Here is a 21,335-nt window from a genome sequence, read left to right on the forward strand (position 1 = left end):
GTATTGGCATTACATATTATTATAAAGCATATTAGGCAGTTAAATAAAATATAAATTATTATAGCTCTTGGGGCGCCAGGGTGGCTCAGTCGGTTAAGCATTAACTCTTGATTTTGGCTCAGGTCATGATCTCACAGTTTGCAGGATCAAGCCCTGCATCAGGATCCATGCTGCTTGGGAGTCTCTCTCTCCCTCTCTCTCTGCCCCTCCCCAACTTGCGCTCGTTCACTCTCTCTCTCTGTCTCAAAAACAAACAAACAAACAAACCTTTAAAAAAAAAAGTATCATAGCCCTGATGTCAATTCCCCTTAAATTACCTTACTTGGAAAATGACCATCCCATTCCCATCAAAAAGAACTAAAGAAATAGACTCACAGAATCCATATTGCCACAGAAGTACCATTCAGAATTACTCAGACAAGGGCAGAAGACTAAAATAGCAGGTATAATGAGGGATAATTTAGTGTATGTTAAAGTTTTAATTAATGTATTTGAAGGCAAAGTAGAACATTTATTACAACAGAAGTTAGATCAACAGTGCCTATTATGTATTGTGTATTAGATGATGACTAGTATTACTGTTACCTGAACCATTTCTGAGTTGTGCATATTCTGCCACAGCATATAATCAACTGAATTATGGCTGCTTAATCCAATTTTTAAAAACATTCTTATTTTCTATTTTTTAGGAAATATACGTTGAAGAGTTTAGAGGGAAAGGGATATCATGCTGCCAACTTATTCTCTTTTTTTTTCCTTTTTAATTTTTTTGCTATTTATTTGTTTGTTTATTTATATCCAAGTTGGTTAACATATAGTATAATAATGGTTTCGGGAGAGAATTTAGTGATTCATCACTTACATATAACATCCAGTGCTTCTCCCAACAACTGCCCTCCTTAATGCTCATCACCCATTTAGCCCATCTCTCCCCCCCACCTCCCCTCCAGCAGCCCTCAGTTTGTTCTCTGTTGTAAGAGTCTCTTATGGTTTGCCTCCCTGTCTCTTTTTATCTTATTTTTCCTTCCCTTCCCCTATGTCTATGTGTTGTGTTTCTTAAATTCCACATGAGTGAAATCATATGATATTTGTCTTTCTCTGACTGATTTCTCTTAGCATAATACACTCTAGTTCCATCCATGTTGTTGCAAATGGAAAGATTTCATTCTTTTTGATTGCCGAATTATATTCCATCATGTCTCTCTCTCTCTCTCTCTCTCTCTCTCTCTCTCTCTCTCTCACACACACACACACACACACACACACACACACACACACACCACGTTTTCTTTATCCATTTGTCAGTTGATGGACATTTGGGCCCTTTCCATAATTTAGCAATTATTGATAGTGCTGCTGTAAACATTGGGCCGCATGTGTCCTTTCAAATCAGATAAAGGGACATCATGCTGCAACTTATTCTTAAATGGTTCAGAAAAGTTGACATGTAAATATGTGTACTTGCATGCATGCATATATACACATCACACACGTAAATACGTGTATGGAAAAGGATAAACGTAAACCAAATGTATTGAGGTGTTAACATGTTGTGAAGCATGTCTTGATTTTTCTGTAAGTCTAAAATTATATAAAAATTGTAAAGGGAAGAAAGCTTTTGGTAGATCATAAGCAATAATAAACTGTATTCAAGATTATCAATCAGAAGATGCCTGTGATAGTGATTTATGTGGCGGTCTTTATGCATGAAACAACACAGAGGCAACATAGATTTCCATAGCTGGGGTGTCTTCCCATGATTTCTTAGTATTAGCTTTTGTTCAATGTTTTATAATAAACCTGACCAAAAATTCAAGTGGAGGGCCTAAAGAACACTGCAAGAGCCCAAAAGAGGTTTGTTTTTTGGTTTTGGTTTTGGTTTTCCTGGAAAGGGTCAGAAAAAGTACGCACACATCAGCAATTCAAATAAAACCTCATTCTCTTTTATACAACTGAAGTGTTTTCCCATGGGCTAGATATACTAGGGTAATTATACTTCATGTTTGTTTTACTAATTTTACTTGTAAATTATAGTCTTGGGAAAGGAAGCTTCTCTGTTCTTTTCTCTTCCACATCATTTCTTTCCCCTGTAATTTCACATCTATTGGAAGGAAGCAAATCTTGGTAACTGAAAAATACATTTGTTAGAAAGAATAGACTGAGCAGTAATTTGTTTGCGTAAGGGATTTTTTTTCTAAAAGATTCACTGTGGATTTCCACTAAGAATGAATAAGCTTGCCGATACATTTGCTTAATTATTTTTAAAGTAATCTCTACACCCGACATGGGGCCTGAACTCACCACCCTGACATCAGGAGTCAGATGCTTTACTGACTGAACCAGCCAATGCCCCTAACTTGCTGGCACATATAGAGTATGGTTTGATTTATGACTTCATTTCAGTCCTCGGTAAATAATCAAAGAGGACTGTAGGTTATAAGCTTGAAACAGTTGTTTTTTTTTTTAATGTTTATTTATTTTTGAGACAGAGACAGACAGAGAGCATGAACGGGGGGGGGGGGGGCAGAGAGAGAGGGAGACACAGAATCCGAAACGGGCTCCAGGTTCTGAGCTGTCAGCACAGAGCCCGACGTGGGGCTCGAACTCACGGACCGTGAGATCATGACCTGAGCCGTAGTCGGATGCTTAACCAACTGAGCCACCCAGGCACCCCAGAAACAGTTTTGACTTCGAATCTAGATGTGGTTTGAGTTCGAATCTAGATGTGGTTTGAGTTTGAATCTAGATGTGATTGGAGAGAGGAGCTAGCTAGTGGTGTCTGTTAGTGGGATAACCTAGAACCTGGGCATCCAGGGGACGGGCTACCGTCCAAGGACAGTAACTTCCCTGGGGCTCAAGGGGGGACTTTAGAAACAAATGGGAGCATTTTTGTGTCACAGCAACTGGTGATGATTAGGCATTTGTTAGGGAAGCCACGGACACTTAACACCCTGCAGTACAAGGCTCACAATGAGGAAAATTTTCACCTAAAAGGCCGTTCACACCCCCATGGTGATCTGTGCTGTTTTAGAGCCAGTCAGTGAATCTGTCAACCTGATGAGGTGCACCTGAATGTCTGCTATATGCTATCCTAAGACATACAAATGACAGATTCATTAGTGAGTTGCCTGGCCTGTTTTGTCCAGAAAAGGACAGAGATCACCATGAACTTGGTTTACCATCCTCCTTTCTCCCACTGCCCCAGACTTCTTAGGGTTCAGTTTCCGTGATGAATGACTATTGTGACCATCAGCCTGTTCCCTTCTCATAGTCTTTATAGAATATTGAAACGGGTAGGGAATGGCAGTAGGAAGAGTATAGTTCTGTTGGGGGTGGGGCATTGGCATAGTCCAGTTCCTTCTAGAATATGTGAAATAAAAAAATGACAGGAAGCAATTTGTTACTTATCTTTCTCTCTGTACTGCTGGGATCTTTTTTGGGGGGAAGAGGATCTTTCTTAAAAAATATCTTTAGTTACATTAATTTCTATAGAAAAATTTAAAAACTAAAAATTCAATGCAATAAAAGTGATTTTCACAGTCTCAAGTTGGGATTACAAAGTAGATCATAACTTTTTCCAGTAGAAGTTATAGGACACTCTTTATGTTAAATTGATATTTGTATCCTTGTCTTGGTCCATTTGGGCTGGTATAACAAAATACCATAGACTGGGGTGGCTTCTAAGAGAGCAGAAATGTATTGCTCATAGTTCTGAAGGCTGGAATCCCTAGATCAGGGATCCGGTGTGGCTGGGTTCTGGTGACTTGCAGACCGCCAGCTGCTCATTGGGTCTCACATGGGAAGCGGTAAGTTCTGTGGGACCTCTTTTAGAAGGGCACTAATCCTACTCGTGAAGGCAAACAATCATCTCCCAAAGGTCCCACCTCCTAATACTATCACTGTGAGGATTAAGATTTCAACATATGAATTTGGTGGTGGGGCGGGGCGGGGGACACAACATAAACATTTAGACTAGAGCATACCTAGCTGAAATGCTTCGGGTGGAGGAAAGTTAAATGGCGTTAGGCTGTGCAAGACCCTATTATACCCTGTTTCTCAATTAAGAGTGTGATGCATTGAGTTTGAAACCTACTTTTCAGAGCACTTGGAATTTGGTTTCAATAGCTTCTTGAGCAATCATATGAAAAAACATGACCCCTTTCTCTTCTTGGGGCTTAAATAATTAATTGATACTCTTTGGTTTATATTATCCTTGAAAACAGTTTCAAAATCTGCACTACCGGTCGTTAAAGTTTCTTCACCATAATCTCACTGGAGCTAATTGGTTAAGTGGGAAGCTGTTATTAGTCAAGCTTTCTCAAAAGGCTGCACGGTGGGATGCACCATTATCATTATACCCTTGTCTTCCAAATAAGAACATAATTAACTATGCAGAGAAAGTATACCCCTGACTCCAGCCACTCTGTTTCCTGGGAAAACCACCTGAGGGAGAGACTTTTATGAAGCCAACTATCTCAACAAAAGTCAATCTGACTAAAATTTTAAGGTGGTTATCATGTAAAAATAAATAAATAAAAACTAGGCTTGTATCTCTGGAGACAAACGGCAATATAAAAGGGGTGTGTGTGTGTGGTTTTGACTCATTACTAAAAATGACCACTTTAAAAAAATAAAATGGAAATTGAAGTAGCTGAAAGTTAAATTCCAGTATTCAGGGGCACCTGGCTGGCTCAGGCGACTCTTGATCTCAGGGTGGTGAGTTCGAGCCCCACGCTGGGCGTAGCATTTACTTTAAAAAAAAAAAAAGGAAAAGAAAAAATTAGAAAATACTTAAGCAGTCCAGTGTGCCTCCTTTGAGTTTCTTCTTTGACCCAGTCTTTCTAAATTCTATGGGCCGCCAGGGCTATCAGCGACTCTGTGGTGTTCCTGGGTCCTCAGTAGGAACCACTCAGATGAGCCTTCGTGAATTCATGGGATTGAGGAGGAAGCAAGAAGAGAGACCTTTATTCCCCACCAAATGTGTCCATTTCTCCAAAGAAACAATGATTTGGCATCTCCGTGATATCCTTGTAGTCAGTATCACACGGGACCCTCCTCACCTCAGCAAAACATTTGTCTGCTCATCCAGTGTCTCCAAGAGAATTGGGGTAATTACCTTATCCATCATCTACCCAAATTATAGCAGGAAAACCATTGTTAGCGTTTCCTTCCAGCGAAAGCCGGTGAGGGGAAGCTTAGGAACCGGCTTAACCTAAACTACAGTAAATGGCTGTCGGCTGCATTAGGTACCACTGGGAACACAATCCGGTAGTCACAGAGCTCTCCAGGTTGTGTGATAGGACCAAATAGTGTGAGACACGTGGTTGGAGCTTGCTGATGGGCATGTCGAGGTTCTTGTCCTTGTCTCTACTTTTGCAGACTTTCGAAGTTTTCCATAATGAAATGCCATTAGTATTGAACCTACTAACAGTTAAAAACAGATAGATTCTGCTTGTTGAAGAGATCTTAATGTTCAGGCTTCCTCAGACTCTCCTGGATGGAACAGAACTTGTTCCTATTAATCCATTCCTTACTCACGGTTTTACGCCTTAGCGCAGCCTGTGAAGTGCGTGTAGGTGCATCCCATTTGGTGTCTGCTCTTTGGCACCAGAAGACAATCACCAGGAGGACAGGAACTGTGTCAATTTTGCATATCACCGCTACATAGAAGCCAAGAACAGAAACATTAGTTCAATACATGTAGGTTTCCCGAAGGAGTGAAATGAATGCATGACAACTGAGTACTGGACTATCTTCATTCTTCTTTGTTTTCTTTTAGTTGCAGAATTAAGAAAAATCTTTGAACCAAAGAGGAAAGAACTTTTAGAAATGAAAAGGTAAGATATGTCTTGTACCTAATTAGAAAGTCGAAAAGCTTGGTGAAACAGTATTCCCTTTTCCCTTAGAATTGATTTCCGTGGCTCACTAGGCCCTTTTTGTTGTCTTGCACAGAAAAGAAAGAATCGCCAGGCGCCTAGAAGGAATTGAAACGGACACCCAGCCCATCCTCTTGCAGAGCTGCACGGGGTTAGTGACCCATCGCCTGCTGGAGGAAGACACGCCCAGATACATGCGAGCCACAGACCCGGCCAGCCCCCACACCGGTGAGCATGCCCGCCTGGTGGCCTGTGATCAAGCAGGCTGCCCGAGATGTTCCACAGAGGCTTTTTTATCCAGTGCTATTGGAAAGTGAGATACTCTGCAAAGACGAATTGCGTAGATGTACTGATTAAATACACGCGCTTGTAAAAAGCTTCAGCCACATATATCAGCTCTGTCCTGCCTCACAGATGTGGTCCTCTGGTGTCGCAGCAGTAAGAAATGATGCCCCTTGGCACACTGTTGGGTAATTGATGATGTCATTTCCCCCCTTGCCTGGGACCCGTAAAGGGCAGGAACTGTGTTTCCCTCTTGGTGTCCTCAGTGCCCTGGCACCAGACCTGTTGCCAGAGATCCTCAGTAAGAGTTTGTTGGAGGACTGAATGAGACACATTTTTACAGAATCCCCAGATCCCCAGCACAGGGCCCGGCTGCTCGTGGCAGGTAGCATTAAAAGTAAACCTGGACCTTGAGTGGGTAGGGCTCTTAGTCTATGTGTTCATGCAACAAAAATTCTATTTAAATTATTGTAATACATGTAATTTTAATACATGTATTGTAATACATGTAAATTTTAAATTCTATTTAAATGTAATACATGTAATTCTATTTAAATTATTATAATACATGAAATTGCATATTTATTTCCTGTTAAGCAGTATTTCAAACATAACCTATCTTTTTTTTTTTTTTTTTGGATCACTGTCAATGTTTGAACATTGGATATTCAACGTGGCCTTGGAAGAGGATGACCCACATGGGGCTGTTCGTCCCACCCCATCCCTGGCTCTGTAGCTCTATGCCCCTGCTGCTGCTTATAGCCATTGTTTCTTAGTTTCTTCCTCAGAGGGGCTGTTGCTCTCACTTCGTGATGTGATCATTTCACTTGTCTAGAGTTCCTGAGCTTCTATGGCCAGAAAACTAGACAATTACGATTTTTTAAAATTCCATGAAGAATCAAGACTAGACAGAGTACCAAAATTTATGGCCAGAAATGAACGCTAGTGTATATAAAATGTGAATCTATGTATTACCATGATAATTTAAGCTTCACATATTTGTGAGAAATGGAAGACTTACTTAATAAAATGGTACTGGGAAAATAGGTTTTGTGCAGTGGGAGAGGGGACATAGCCCTCTTCTCACTTAAATTAAACACAAAAATAAGTGCCAATTAGTCATATGATTAATTTTAAGAAAGTAATTTAAAAACATGAAAACATAGGTGAATATTTAATTCAAATTGAATGAAGAAGGACTTTCAAAACACAGAAACAGCTGTGGAAATCACACACGACCAGGCCAATTGACTTGACTACATAACAATTCACATCCGTACTCCAAAGAAAATCTAAAAAATTAAACAAGTTTGAAATATTCATGAATAAGATTAAGGTTCATGGTCCTATAAAAGTGCACACAAACCAATAAAAAAGGACAGTAGGAATCAGTAAAATACAGAGCAGTAAGCTTGATCAGATATTCCAGAGGAGAAAAAACAAATGGCTAATAAATAATTGGAAAATAAACATATTCTCTTTTTCTAGTAATCAAATGATATTTTGTAATTAACACTCAATGTTTTTAAGAGAACATAGATGGCAGATTCAAGTGCAAATTGATGCAAACTTTATAAAATTAATTTGACAGTCTAGCAAGTATCTTAAAATGATATACTTTTTTGATAATGCAGTTATACGTTTATGAATCTTGTCTGTTGTGATAGTAGTCAGAAAATCAGACTGATTAAAACTGAGAAACAACGTAAATGCCCAGGAATATGAGAAGGGTTATCTTAGTTATGGAATGCCTATTAGGCGGAATATTACGAAGCCTTAAAGAATGATGTCTCCAAAATAAGATTTCCAAATACAGGAAAATGTTTCAGACCAAACATTAATGGTGTATAAAACATAAATTATTTTATATAGAAGGAAAGAAGAAGTCAATTTTATAAAAGAAGGAATACATAGAAATATTTGGCAAATTCTCAATTTATCATAATTACACATTAGTGATTATTGGTGATTTAGGGTTTTACCTTCCTATGTTTTCATGTTAACATGCTAGACATTTTCTGTATGTGTGCAACAGTTGGAAAAATCCACTAGTGTTACACACACACACCCCCCCCCCCCCCCCCCCCCCAAGAACCTGGTACATATTGATAGTGCCCACTATTGTTCTGGTTACTATCAGATCCTGTGAAACCACAATCTGTCATATGTTAAGTTACAGCAGATCAAGTATCTTTTCTAGAGGGCTCTGGCCTCACCCATAAAATGCTAAACTCAAAAACAGAAAGGTAAATAAGTAAGAGGCAGCAGGCTGGAGCGAGGGGCTGAGCCTTAGCGCGGGCCGGGCGGAAGGCGGCTCACCCCGCCAGGACGGCTCTCGGCCTTCAGGTGTTTCACTGCAGACCCCGCACCTGTTCGGCAGCCCGGGTCGTCACCGTGGCTAGATACACCTGTGTGAGACGCGGGCCCTGCGCCGCGCGGGCGCTCAGGCGTGTGCTGTGTACCGAACAGCGTGCAGTCGGTGCGCGCCTGTACTTGAACTCTGTCCGTGTTCCCCGTGTGGTTCCCTTGCAGGCCGGTCCAATGAAGAGGAAGACACTTCGGACTCCTCGGTGGAAAAGCAGACCCGCTCCAAACTCTACCCAGAAACGCCGGGCGTCCATGCTGACGCCTCCTGTGGTTCGGCTCTCATGGACGCCCCGGCTCTTGAGTCCAAAGCGGAGAGAATCGCGCGGTACAAAGCGGAGAGGAGGCGGCAGCTGGCCGAGAAGTACGGGCTAGCGCTGGATTCCGAAGCCGACTCGGAATCGCTGTCTCGATACACCAAGTCTCGCAAGGACGCTGATGCTGCCGACAGAAGGGGAGGGAAAGGCGACAGGCAGGCCGAGCCGGGCAAAGATTCGAGCTCCCTGTACTCCAGGCCCTGCGTGGCCGAGTCCAAGGACTATGCCCTCCACGGGAGTGACGGTCTTTCTGACACCGAGGTGCTGCTCAACGTGGAAAACCAAAGACGGGGGCAGGAGCCCAGCGCCCCCGCGCAGGCCCGCGACCTGGCCCCCACGGTTGACGGTTCCTCATCCTTCCAGTTCTCCGGGCGAGACTGCACCGCCTTCAGTGACGTGCCAAGGTCCCCAAAGCAAATGCACGCCGTGCCACCCGCCTCCCCGAGCCACTCTGCCGGTGACCCTCCACTCCCCGCGGAGGCGCGAGCCAGGTAAGCGTTCAGCGCGCGCTCAGCCGCCTTAACATCTTTGCTTTGCACCCCCCTTTGTCAGGGTCTGGGTATTCCTGGCATTCTGTGGAGGGTTCAGCTGGTGGAAGAAATAAGGTGACATAAGAGTTTTTGTTTCCACAGTATCAAAACAGGTTCTGTCAAAGCAGGAAGCTTCAACTTCTTTTTAAAAATGACCAGCTCAACAGGTGTCTTGGGGACCCTTTCATGGGAGCCTTGCTTCAGGACCCTTCTTTTTACTGTTTCTTACATGCCTTTAATAATCGTCTGTTTCTTCATTTTTCTATAATTATACCCAAGACTCCTTGGTGATTGTGTTGCTGTCATTTAAGATCACAAAGCAGAAGGACCCCCACTAACGCGGTGGACGGGCCTCAGTTTAGGGTATGAAGTGTGACTGCAATATATACTGAATATAACTGGGACGTATAGCAATGCAATTACATCTGCGAGCTAAGAAGGAAGCTCTGTGGAAAAGCACCTCATTTCAAAGACCAGGCGTTAGGTGTAATTTGTAACGTGTATAAAGAGAGTAGCTCCCATTTGGGAAAATCAGAAAAGGTGTAAGACCAGAAACTCAAATGCCAGAAGAAAATATGTGTTTCTAAATGTAAATGTAATTTAAATTTCTATTTATAAATGTAAATGTAATTTAAATTTCTATTTATAAATGTAATTTAAATTTCTAAATTTAGATGTAATTTAAATTTCTAAATTTAGATAAAATTTCTAAATTTAGATTAAATTTAAATTTTGGAGTCTAAATTAAATTTAAAATTTGAGATTTAAATATTTAAATAAAATTTAAAATGAGAGGTTTAAATGTTTAAATAAAATTTAAATCTCTAAATTTAAATATTTAAATTTTCAAATTTTAAAATAAATTTAGATGTTTAAATTTAAATGCAATTTAGATATTTAAATTCAATAAATGTGATGACCATATTTAAAATGCAATTTACTTAAACATCCTACTTTAAAGTTTGGGGTAATTGTCTGGGTCGACTCCTGAATGTGTTTTTCAGTCCAAATAAGCATTAGCTTCCCAGGTGAATTGAGGATTTGTGAGGATCAAGCAACTTTATTCTGGAAAAGAAGAAAGAAAATGTATCGGGAAATACTCATTTATTTCACACTGGGACAGAGGAGTGAATGTGGTCCTCTTTAGTGGCAATCGTACATCTAAAACAGTTTGTTTTACTTATGGGAGTTTATTGAGCCAGACTTGTTCCTCCTCACTTGATCATCCACACCAAAATATTTAGAGATGTTAGCTTCTTAGAGAATTAAATACCTAAATCCAGATACGAGGTTCTGAGGGCCTTTGTTCAGCCTTTGGACTTTTTGAAGTTTTGGGACTGTGACCTGTCTTCTCTTACTTTGAAATGAAAGTCTGTTGTTTGGGAAGCCTGCATTTCATAGTAGAAAAAGTGTTCTTGCCTTAGTCTCTATCAAAGCAAACTCTTCATGTGCTTCATGAGCAGGACAAAGAAACCTAACAGTCTAACTTAGAAAGGAAATTAGAGATTTACAATTACATGAGTTTTAAAAAGGTAGGAGCCTAATTGTTGATTGCCATATTATGAAAACTTGAAGTTGTTAACACGGCATCGGCATCCGGGTTAGTCATCTACATCGCATATAATAGATCCTCTGTGAGTTCTTGAATCAGCTATAATAATAACAAAAACTTGGTTAAGTGCTCCAGGTAAAAAGATAGGATACTTAATAGTTTTGAGTGAGTTAAAATCTTAATATTAAAAAATGTCCATAACGTGAAATATTTTAAATTTTTTTAAGTGTTTATTTTTGAGAGAGAGAGAGAGAGAGAGTGCGAGCGAGGAAGGGGGGCAGAGAGAGAGAGTGAGACACAGAATCGGAAGCAGTCGCCAGGCTCAGAGCTATCAGCACAGCCAGATGCAGGTTCTCATGAACCATGAGATCATGACCTGAGCTAAAGTCGGATGCTTAATGGACTGAGCCACCCAGGCACCCCTATAATGTGAAATCGTAAGAGGTGTTTCTTTCTCAATTATTTGGAGAGCCATTACTTGTAAGTTTCCATAAGCCTAGTCTCAGTCTCTCAACCCTGGACTTCCACAAAGAGAGGATTAAAAGAATTAAATTGTAAAGGAATTCTTGAGGAGGCACATGCTTTATTTATGTGTTTTTTAATTAAAAAAAAAGGTACTGCTTTATGTATTTTTTTAATTAAAAAAAGGCACATGCTTTATTTTTTGCAGCATTCAAGGTGTACAATTCTATGATTTATAGGCAGAGAAACAAATCATTTCATATATATTAGGAAAATACTGAGATATATTTGCATTAAAAAGGATGGAACATAATGTGTGACAAGTATGAAATTAAAAAGTAAATTAAGATATATGATAAAATAAACAGTTTGGAGGTTCCTCAAAAAGTTATGATCCAGTAATTGCACTATTGGGTATTTAACCCAAAAAGGTGAAAACACTAACTCAAAGGGATACATGCACCCCTATGTTTATAGCAGCATTATTTACAATAGCCAGATTATGAAAGCAGCCCAAGTGTCCACAGACAGAAGAATGGGTAAAGAAGATGTGATACATGTAGAGTGGAATACCATTCAACCGTAAGAAAGAATGAAATCTTACCATTTGCAACAGCATGAATAGAGCTGGAGAGTATAATGCCAAGTGAAATAAGTCAGAGAAAAACAAACACCATATGATTTGACTCATGTGGAATTTAAGAAACAAAACAAATGAGCAAAGGAAAAAAAGAGAGAGAAACCAAGAAACAGACTCTTCACTGTAGAGAACAAACAGATGGTTGGGGAGGGGAGTGAGGGGTTGGGTGAAACAGGTGATGAGGATTAAAGAGTGCACATATCATGATGAGCGCTGAGTAATGTTTGTAATTGATGAGTCACTATATTATATACTTGAAACTGATATAACACTGTATGTTAAAAAAGGATTTATTTTGTAATGAGTACAGTAATTCATCTTGTAAAGATGGATTTAAATGGATTAATATTCTGCTTAGATGCTCTTTTTCTAGAGCCAGGAAATTCGGGTGTCAGAGAGCCATTGTCGTCTGATTTCCATTTGGGAGGAAGAAAGATAAAAAACACTTTGTGAATTATGACAATAACCAAAGAAATCTTGGTGACTTAACCATAAATGAAATGTCATCTGATATGGAAATATGCAACAGAAAAGTTTAAGGAGATTAAGGAGTGATCAAAAAAACTGTAGATAATGAAGTTATTTTATACCACATGTATTTGTGGATGTGTTCTAGCACTGAGATGGAATATTTTTCTCACTGCTGTACTATACGCTGTCATCACCCAGCTCTGCCAAGTATTTGGGCTGTTAATTTCTGAATTAACTCCTTCCCATTGCATCGTTTTATTTTGTGGTCACTAGAAGAGGCTGGTTTTTCTTCATTACTTAAATATGGAATACATCACTCATGAATATACCATCAGAGACTTGCTAAAAATTCAACTGTGAGCCAGACATCACATGCAAGGCTTTCATATGTACCCATATACGCTAACACATATACACATAGAACAATCATTAGTTCTTGTACCATTAAGAGCGTTCTAAGCTCAATAACAGTCTTAAGGGCAATATTTAGCTGAGCAGTGAATTTTCACTGATTAGAATTATTTAATGTTCATTTGAACATTTATATGATGAAGAAAATATGTACATTTGTCACAAAGTCTTTAGCTCAGAAATCCCGTTAACTGCCCGGGAGTTCAGGTACATACTTCATTCTGAAACAGATGGACAATATGTATATTAACAGAATAGAGCATAAGACACCTCTTTTTAAATTTTTTTAACACTTATTTATTTTTGAGAGAAAGAGCATGAGTGGGAGAGGGGCAGACACACACAGACACACACAGAATCCGAAGCAGGCTCCAGGCTCTGAGCTGTCAGCACAGAACCCGACACGGGGCTCAAACTCACCAACAGTGGGATCGTAACCTGAGCCAAAGTCAGACGCTTACCCGACTGAGCTACCCACGCGCCCGGAGCATAAGACAGCTCTTAATCCTCATCCCCCAATCCCGACAAGCCCCTTATATTTAGAATTTCAGCATTGTGTTTTCTAGAGAGGTAGTTTTGCTGATATGAACCATTCTTTGTTAATTCAGCTATTATGAATGCTAATAAAATGCAAAGGGACCTGGGGCGTGTGGATTATTCAATTTTAAAACTCTGAGCTCCTGCTACTAACAGAGATCCTGAATCCAGAATTCTTGCTGAATTTGCTACTTTTTGTACCTCTTACGTAATTAAAAAAGAAAGAAAACGTACCATATTTGTTACGTCTGTGAGGGGAGAAAGTTAATTCCCAGGGCCCACACCTGCTCTTTGCCTGAGCGTCCACTGTGACTCCCCGTTGTCAGTGACTTGGGTGTTGGGCAAAGAAGAAAATTATACTGAATTTCCCAGTGGTGATCCACTCTAGAAAACCCTTTTTTATTTGTTTTCATGACTCTACTTCTATGCTGGCCAGTCCTTCTCCCACTAAGCAAATTGTATCATTAGCAAATGAACATGGTATGCAGAGGCATCACTGAAATTTGACCTGGGGAGGGCTGCCATTGGCTGATGGTCGTTTGGACAGGGCTCTGATGACACCAGACCTGTGGCTTGGCTCAGGAAGCTAGACCAGGGCACCCTCCGCAGTGTGCCTTTTCAGAGACATGGTGACAGGCAGACTCAGCCAACTGAGAAGGAAAGAGATTTAGGCTATGCTCTTGTAATTTATTTCTGATTGTATGTGCTCATCTCCCAGGGAGAGGTTCAGTCTAAAAATGGTCTTCAGAGCCTCAAGCTCATTGTTTTCCTTCTTATTTGTCTGTTAACCTGACCTGACAGAAAAATCTACAAGAGGGGGAGCCTGGGTGGCCCAGTCAGTTAAACTTCTGACTCTTGGATTCAGCTCAGGTCATGATCTCACCGTTCGTGAGATCAAGTCCCACATCGGGCTCTGCGCTGGCAACATGGAGCTTGCTTGGGATTCTCTCCCTCTCTCTCTGCCCCTCCCCTGCGTGAGCTCTTTCTCACTCTTTCAAAATAAATAAACATTAAAGAAAGAAGAAAAGAAATGTCTACAAGAGAGTGGTATAGAGGGGAAAAGCTGCCGCTGGCCATCAGCATTGGTTCCTCAGCCCCTGTCCCCCCAGGGCACGAGTGTCCCTAACACAGGCTCCAGGTCAGGGCAGATGTCCCGGGAAAACAGATCTCTAAGACCTAGGTCTCTAAAGAAGAGACCTCTGGGTACTCTAACAGGTCACATAGCGGGATAGAACTATTTTCACCTTTCAGCCCTTGTACCCTCAAACATCTCTTCACCCTGCTCTATTAGCATTTGGCTTGTAAAATATGGTCAACTCACTCCTATTTTTTTTCTTTTTCTTCTGTTCTCACTGGCAAGTATCCCCTTATGTTCACTGAATTAAATATGAATATGTCACACAAGATGCTAGCTGGTGTGTCCTAAATTCAAATGTCTGCCAGATTTTAAATGCAAAACTGCGCCTGTACACACGCGCCCTCACGCACTTATATGGCAGCACACAGACACAAAGCAATCATTAGCATTTTTCCCAAGCAAGCAACTCGAAGCAAGTAAACTGTTCATTTTAATGAGATGCCTAAGTTAATAACCATTCTTCTTAAGCTGAATACTGTTGTATAATTAGAAGCTGTTATGTAATTAGAGCTGGACACCCACAGGGTGAAACTAATTCTACTGTGCTGGATTTTGACTTCACTTTGGCAGCAGGAAGCACTTTTTAGCCTGTTGACTCTTAGCAGTTACAGGGAGTTAAAGCCTCTCTCTCATTATATACTTAGGGATACAAACCAAGAGCAACTCACGACCTCTGTGACCGTTTAGGGTGAGTTGCCACATCATAAGAAAGTTCTGTTACACCCAAGGTCACCATCTCACTGTTCTCTTGTCCCCAGTGACCCTACGGTCCTCTCCCAGGGGAGTGACCTCTGCACTATGGGGATGTTGGCTCACCCCAAGACCCCACAAGAATAGATACCCGACGTTAAAGACTTGTAAATTCTTAGAAGCAAAAGTAATCCTGGAGATTATTTAAAAATCTCTTTTCTACATGAAAAAAATGAAAGATTAAAGAATTTAAGTGATGGGGTTAGGACCACGTGGCTACTTTGACAAAGCTGAGGCTAGTATCCATCACCCGTTTGTTCGTCCACTCAAGTTCCCTGCATCTGTCAAGCTCTTTCCGTTGCGTCTGCTCTCGCCGTTTATGTCAGTTCTATCAGGTAACACCGTGGAAAAGCGAGTGTGCTGGTTTTGCCCTTCGAAGGTTAGAGGTTTTTAGGAAAGAAGACCGGGGGTATTAGAGAAACAGTTTATGTGCATTTACATAAGGTACTTAAGAACTTTGCCCTTATAAACAAAATGAAAACTTGTAGTTTAGTAGAGTTCAAACTCAGTAGGCATCCACGTATCTGTGCATACCTCATCGGCATTGGATTAATTTCAGCTCTGAGGTAGTTTAGCTAATCATCGAAGAAAATTATATTGGGTCTCCTGTGTGCCAGGCACTGTGCTCCTAATTGGCTATATTATTTAAAAAAAAAAAAGTATAGGAAATAATTACAACATGATGGGGTAAATAAGGTTCTAGAGATCAAGGTTGGGTGCCATGGGAAAATGTTGATTGTATACCAATTTTCCTCCTGTGGAGATGTGGTCACGTTGAACTAAGTCCTTAAAGATGTGGTGAGTTTGCTAGCCATGGAGGGGAGGCTACTCCCAGCACAAAGGCACGAACGAAGACTTAGAAGGAGGGGGTGGGATGAGGCCAAGTGCCACATGGGGAGCAGTCATGGGGCACCTCAGATGACATGACAAGGCATTTGGCCTTCACCTTATGGACAACGGAAAGTGTCTGAAGCGTTTGAAAGCAAGGATGATTGATTGTGTGTTTTAGAAAGATCATTCTGGAGGAATGTGGAGGGTTGGTCTGAAGGAGAATTGATTCCAGTTAGGGAGACCACTGACGTGGTGATTGCAGTTACCCAGGCATGAGATAATGAAGTCTGTGCTTCTAAGTTGAGCTTTGTCATTAACGTGGTCCTTGGCATTAACTTGGCATTTCATGAGATAATCTGGAAGATATCAATGATAGGCTGATCCTATTTCTGGAGGAGGGGTTGTAAACAAGTTCGGTGACGGTAAGGGTAAGGAAAAGAGTGGAAGGAAGGATGGAGCAGGAAGGGAGACGGGAGAGAAGAGAGCACGTGTACCTGCAGTAGGGTTGGAAACTAACAAGATGAAATTTAATCAAATCCTCTACTTAGAGGGGGAAAAAATCAGTGTACAGGTTCAGGATTGGGAAACCTGATTTAATAGTAGTTCATGGGAAACAGACCTAGGAGTTTTAGTTGACAGAAAATTCTTTATGTGACTGCCAAAATGGCTGGTCCAGTCTTGGGGTGCATGATGAAAGTAGCCCAAATAATCCTGGTCCCTCTGTGTTGTGCAGTGGTCAGATTACATCTGGGTATCTCATTCTAATTGAGCTGTTGACAAGTGAGAACATATCTAGAAAGTCTACTTTCCTGTTTGCCCTGCTTTCTTGACCTTTCCAGGTTTTTATAAACGTCTCCCTGTCGTAATAGAAACTAGAATCATTTTTGGAGTCTCTTACACATTCTCTGGTGCTTAGACTCTCAAACCAGTCTGTTCTCATTATCAGATTGTCATTTTCCCAGTGCACTTATAAGACCGAGGCTTGGCTTGGCATACGGAGCCCTCATGTTATCAGCCTGGCTTCTCAATGATGATGATTCTGCCAAAAGGGAGAAGAGGAGGGAGAGGTCACGAACCAAATGAGGAGTCTCACAAATATAGTTTCACCTGCACCTCTTGTCTTAGAGCCCCAGGCAGACAAGGCTGACATGCCCAGATTTACCAATTCCGCCAGAATCCCCCGAATATGGCAGCATGAATTTGGTATTATGCCACTCCATAAGATTGGTAAGGATGATCCACTAATAACATTACTTTAGCACAGGCCTCATGCAAAGGTTACTTCCCTTCTCTGAGTCATTTTCATGTCTCTCCATCTCCGCTACTGCCTGGCATCTGGCACATAGCGAGTGGATCCATAAATCATTTTTGCATGAACGTTCTGTTGTTTTCTGTACTTTCTTGAAGCGTCACCCAACAGTAGTAGCGATACTTGAAATAGCCCCAAATCGCAAACTGTTTATCAGCCCACAGCCCGTGAGGGACTTGTGCCTACATGTAAACCGTGGGCCCTTTCCTTCGTCAAGAAAGTACATGCTATGAACAAAACGTCAGCTGACGTAAACAGCAGGCTTCGTGATGTTGTCCTTGTCCACTCCGGTGCAGGCCTTTTATCTAATCACAGGCCAGCGACACCAACCAGAAGAACGTGCTTTGAGGAGCACCTGTTTATACTATAAGGCTCTTTCCACTTGATCTGAGGTCAGAGTTCTTGTAGATGATCTTGAGTCAGTGTGCTCGTAAATACTATTAAACTACAAGTGGGAATCGTGATGTGGGGGAACAACGTGGAGAGACACTTCTGGGGCCTTCTGAACTCCATCTCCAGTCCTAAATGGCTGTTTCTAGGTTAGCCTCACAGCTAAGGCAGCGAAGTCACTGGATCACTTTGTACTAGCAGTGGTGGGTAGGAATCTAAGCGGGAGCCAAGGAAATACAGATCCAGCTGGGAACTGGAAGCTTGAGCCACTTTGGAAGGCCGCTCCCAGCACCTTCCTCAGACTCCTGTGCCTTTATGGATAGTTCTTTCCGTCTGCACACACCTTCTGTCATTGCGCTCGCTTGCCTGAGGCCTCAGCATTTAGGCATTCGGTACTGAGGTTAGTTCAGAGAGAACCTGAAAGAACTCTCACATATTTATCCTGTTTCTGCCCCAAGAAGACTGTATTTCTACCTTTTTGTTACCCAAGAAGTCCTCACTTTATAATCCAATAGTGACATGTTTGTTAATTGAGGAATAATTCACATCAAAATGCATACATTTTCCATTTAAAATGCACCAACTCAGGTTGGTGAGTTTGTGGAAACGTGTAATGATTACCCCAGTTGAGATAGAAAAGATTTACATTGATTGTTGACTCTGTTTGCAAGGACCTAATTTAGCTGCCATAGCCTGATGGCATCATACACTCAACTCATGTTGTACAAAACCAACCCTTCTCAGGGTGCCTAAGTGACTCAGTGGGTTAAGCATCTGACTCTTGATTTTGGCTCAGATCACGATCCCACGGTTGTGAGTTCAAGCCCTGAATCAGGCTCTGTGCTAACATTTAGAGCCTGCTAGGGATTCTCCATCTCCTTCTCTCTGTTCCTCCCTGACTTGTGCTCCCGCACTCGTGCACGCACACTCACTCTCTCTCTCTCTCTCTCAAAATAAACTTAAAAAATTAAAAAAAAAAACCCTCACTTGGTTGATTTTTTTTTTTTTAACCAAGTTTTACTTATCAAAAATAGTTAAGCATAGCATTAAGGAACACTCATTAAATAACAGCATCGATTTAACGTTTAAAGAAAGAAAATGAACTTAAGGCATCATTGCCACTATTCAGATGTGATCTCTTTTTTTGTTTTTAAACTGACCTGGTATTCTACTACTTCTCCAAAACAGTGGCCCTTCGGCTGTAGAAATAAATGTTGTACTTTTACAAAATGATAGACTTTTTCTTCTGATTTTGGGCATCCCTTAGCCACCTGTCAGTATTACAATCAGGCTGTACCCTGTGGTGGTGGAAAACTGAATCCAAAAAGTCCCATTATGTTCCATCGTTTTGGAGTGCCTGTGAATCAACCAAATCAGTTTTATAACTTTGACCCACCATTTCGGGGAGCCATGCATTTAATTCGAAAGGAAGAATTTGCCTTCTCTACCAATGTCAACACTTAAGAGTGACCACTCTGAGTTGTTTTCTGCTCTTTACTAGGTTTTTCAGCCTCGCGGGCTTTGGGGAGAAAATTTGAAGGAAAGAAAGAAAAAAGATCTAAGATAGGTTTTGTGGAAATGACTGGCCCACATTTTCATTTGGTATTTATTCATTTACACATATTTTTGCTTTTAAAGAATGAAAAAAAAGATACTTGCATTTAAAAATTCCATGAACTGCACCAAACATCTGTGTCAAAGTAAATAAATCCCTTAATTGTGACTGCTGTCTAGATCGATTGTAATGCTAAACTGAATTATGGTTTTTAGAAGTCTTAAGTCTTTAAAGTATATTTTTTGAGGTATAATCTATGTACAGTAAAATTCACTGTTGTTAGTCAACTTCTATGAATTTCGACAGATATATAAAGTTGTGTAACTCTCACTACAATCAAGATACAGAATCATTCCATCAGCCCAAAAATTCCCTCTTGGTCAACCCTTCCCACCATCACCAGGTCCTGCCAACCAACAAATAGTCTGTGTTCTTCACTATAGTTTTAGATTTTTTAACATGTAAAATCATATTCCTTGACTATTTCATTTTTGTTAACTCAAAAAAGTCATATAAGAATTGGATGAAATTGTTTTTTTTTAAACCAGAGAAGAAATGTTAATGTCGATCGTTTATAATATCATCAGAAAGGGATCCATCTTGGGTGATTGTGGTGTCAACTTGCAAGGTAGTTTACACAGAGTTGATTTTACATTTCAGATTCCCTAGTGACTACTCAGCATGCAATGAAGTCAGGTGCGCACGCTGAAATTCTTTTCCCTGGTGCCAGCATTGTACCTGTGTCAGGGCTGACACGTGAACGTTGACTATCGAGTTGATATTTATTTAGCTGTTGTGATGTTGAGCTTCAAAAGTGCCTGTGCAAGTGGGAATTAGGTTGTGTGAATTAGGTGTCATGTCACATTTTCATATTTTGTGCGTGCTAGAGGAGGAGGGGCAGCCGAGGACCCAGTCCAGCTGAAGCATTCCCTTGGGCCTCAGGGTATGTCTGATTCTTCCCACTTCACGTCCAGTATCACCTGCTCTCAGGTTATCCCTCCCATGAGTTTTCCTGTTTCCAAATGGTTGATGCTTCCACACATTTTCTGCTCTAGGAGGTTCTGGTGGGGGACAGCGACCAGGCTTCACGCACCTTGGCCAATTCTGGGCCCCTGCATTTCCGCACGCCCCCCCCCCAACCCCGTCCTCAGCAGTGAGTGCCCTCTGAGCCAAATTACTCTTCACTGCCAGGCTCCTTTGATTCCGTGCTGTGCATGGGGAGAAAACAAAAAACAAAACAGAGGAAGAGGATAATTGGGTTTTGCAGGATTTACAGGTAGTTGCCAGGCTTTCTGCTGAAGGTGGGACAGGCACGGCTGAGAGACCAGTCAGGGTGGTGGGTGTGGCCAGGACGCCCTGGTGCCTTCCTTGCTCAGCCCCAGAACGCGTGAACACCTGCACCCCAACTGAATCGTTTCTCATTCAAGCCAGGGAGGGGTTCCTCTTTCATTTTTCTTTCATTTTCCAGAATACTGAAGCCTATAGCTCTGGAGGAGCGATGTAGGCTCAGGGATCTCACAGCCCTTGAGTTCAAGCCCCAGCCTTTTATATACCAGCTTGTGATCTGGGGCAGTTAATAATACTTTTTTTTTTTTTTTTTGTACTTTCCTTTCTTCATCTATAAAATAAATATAAGAATACTTTCAAGGGTTGGGGCACCTGGGTGGCTTAGTCAGTTAAGCATCCCACTCTTGATTTTGACTCCGGTCATGATCTCGTGATCTGTGAGTTCAAGCCCCACATCGGGGTCTGAGATGCTGATGGTGGGGCGCCTCCTTGGGATTTTCTCTCTCTCCCTCTCTCTGCCCCTCCCTTCCTTTTGCTCGCTCTCTCTCTCTCTCTCCAAATAAAGAAGTAAACTTTAAAAAATAAAAATAAAAGAACCCCTCCAGGGGTTGTTATGGGGATGATCATTCAACA

General features: G+C 41.3%; 1 protein-coding gene across 17 annotated transcripts in view; it reads left to right on the top strand.

Annotated features, from left to right (window-relative positions):
* The window catches only part of SVIL (supervillin), a 230,723-nt gene that overhangs the window by 138,414 nt on the left and 70,974 nt on the right, over positions 1-21,335 (top strand). For all 17 annotated transcript variants that reach the window (XM_078450304.2, XM_078450309.2, XM_078450306.2 and 14 more), the window contains 3 exons: positions 5,780-5,837; positions 5,953-6,104; positions 8,691-9,330. In XM_078450304.2, the coding sequence (XP_078306430.2) occupies positions 5,830-5,837; positions 5,953-6,104; positions 8,691-9,330 (800 nt within the window). In that variant the 5' untranslated portion in view covers positions 5,780-5,829. The remainder of the gene's footprint in view (positions 1-5,779; positions 5,838-5,952; positions 6,105-8,690; positions 9,331-21,335) is intronic.

Source organism: Panthera onca, chromosome B4 (assembly GCF_046562875.1).
Source record: "Panthera onca isolate mPanOnc1 chromosome B4, mPanOnc1 haplotype 2, whole genome shotgun sequence".
In the NCBI taxonomy this organism is placed as follows: domain Eukaryota; kingdom Metazoa; phylum Chordata; class Mammalia; order Carnivora; family Felidae; genus Panthera; species Panthera onca.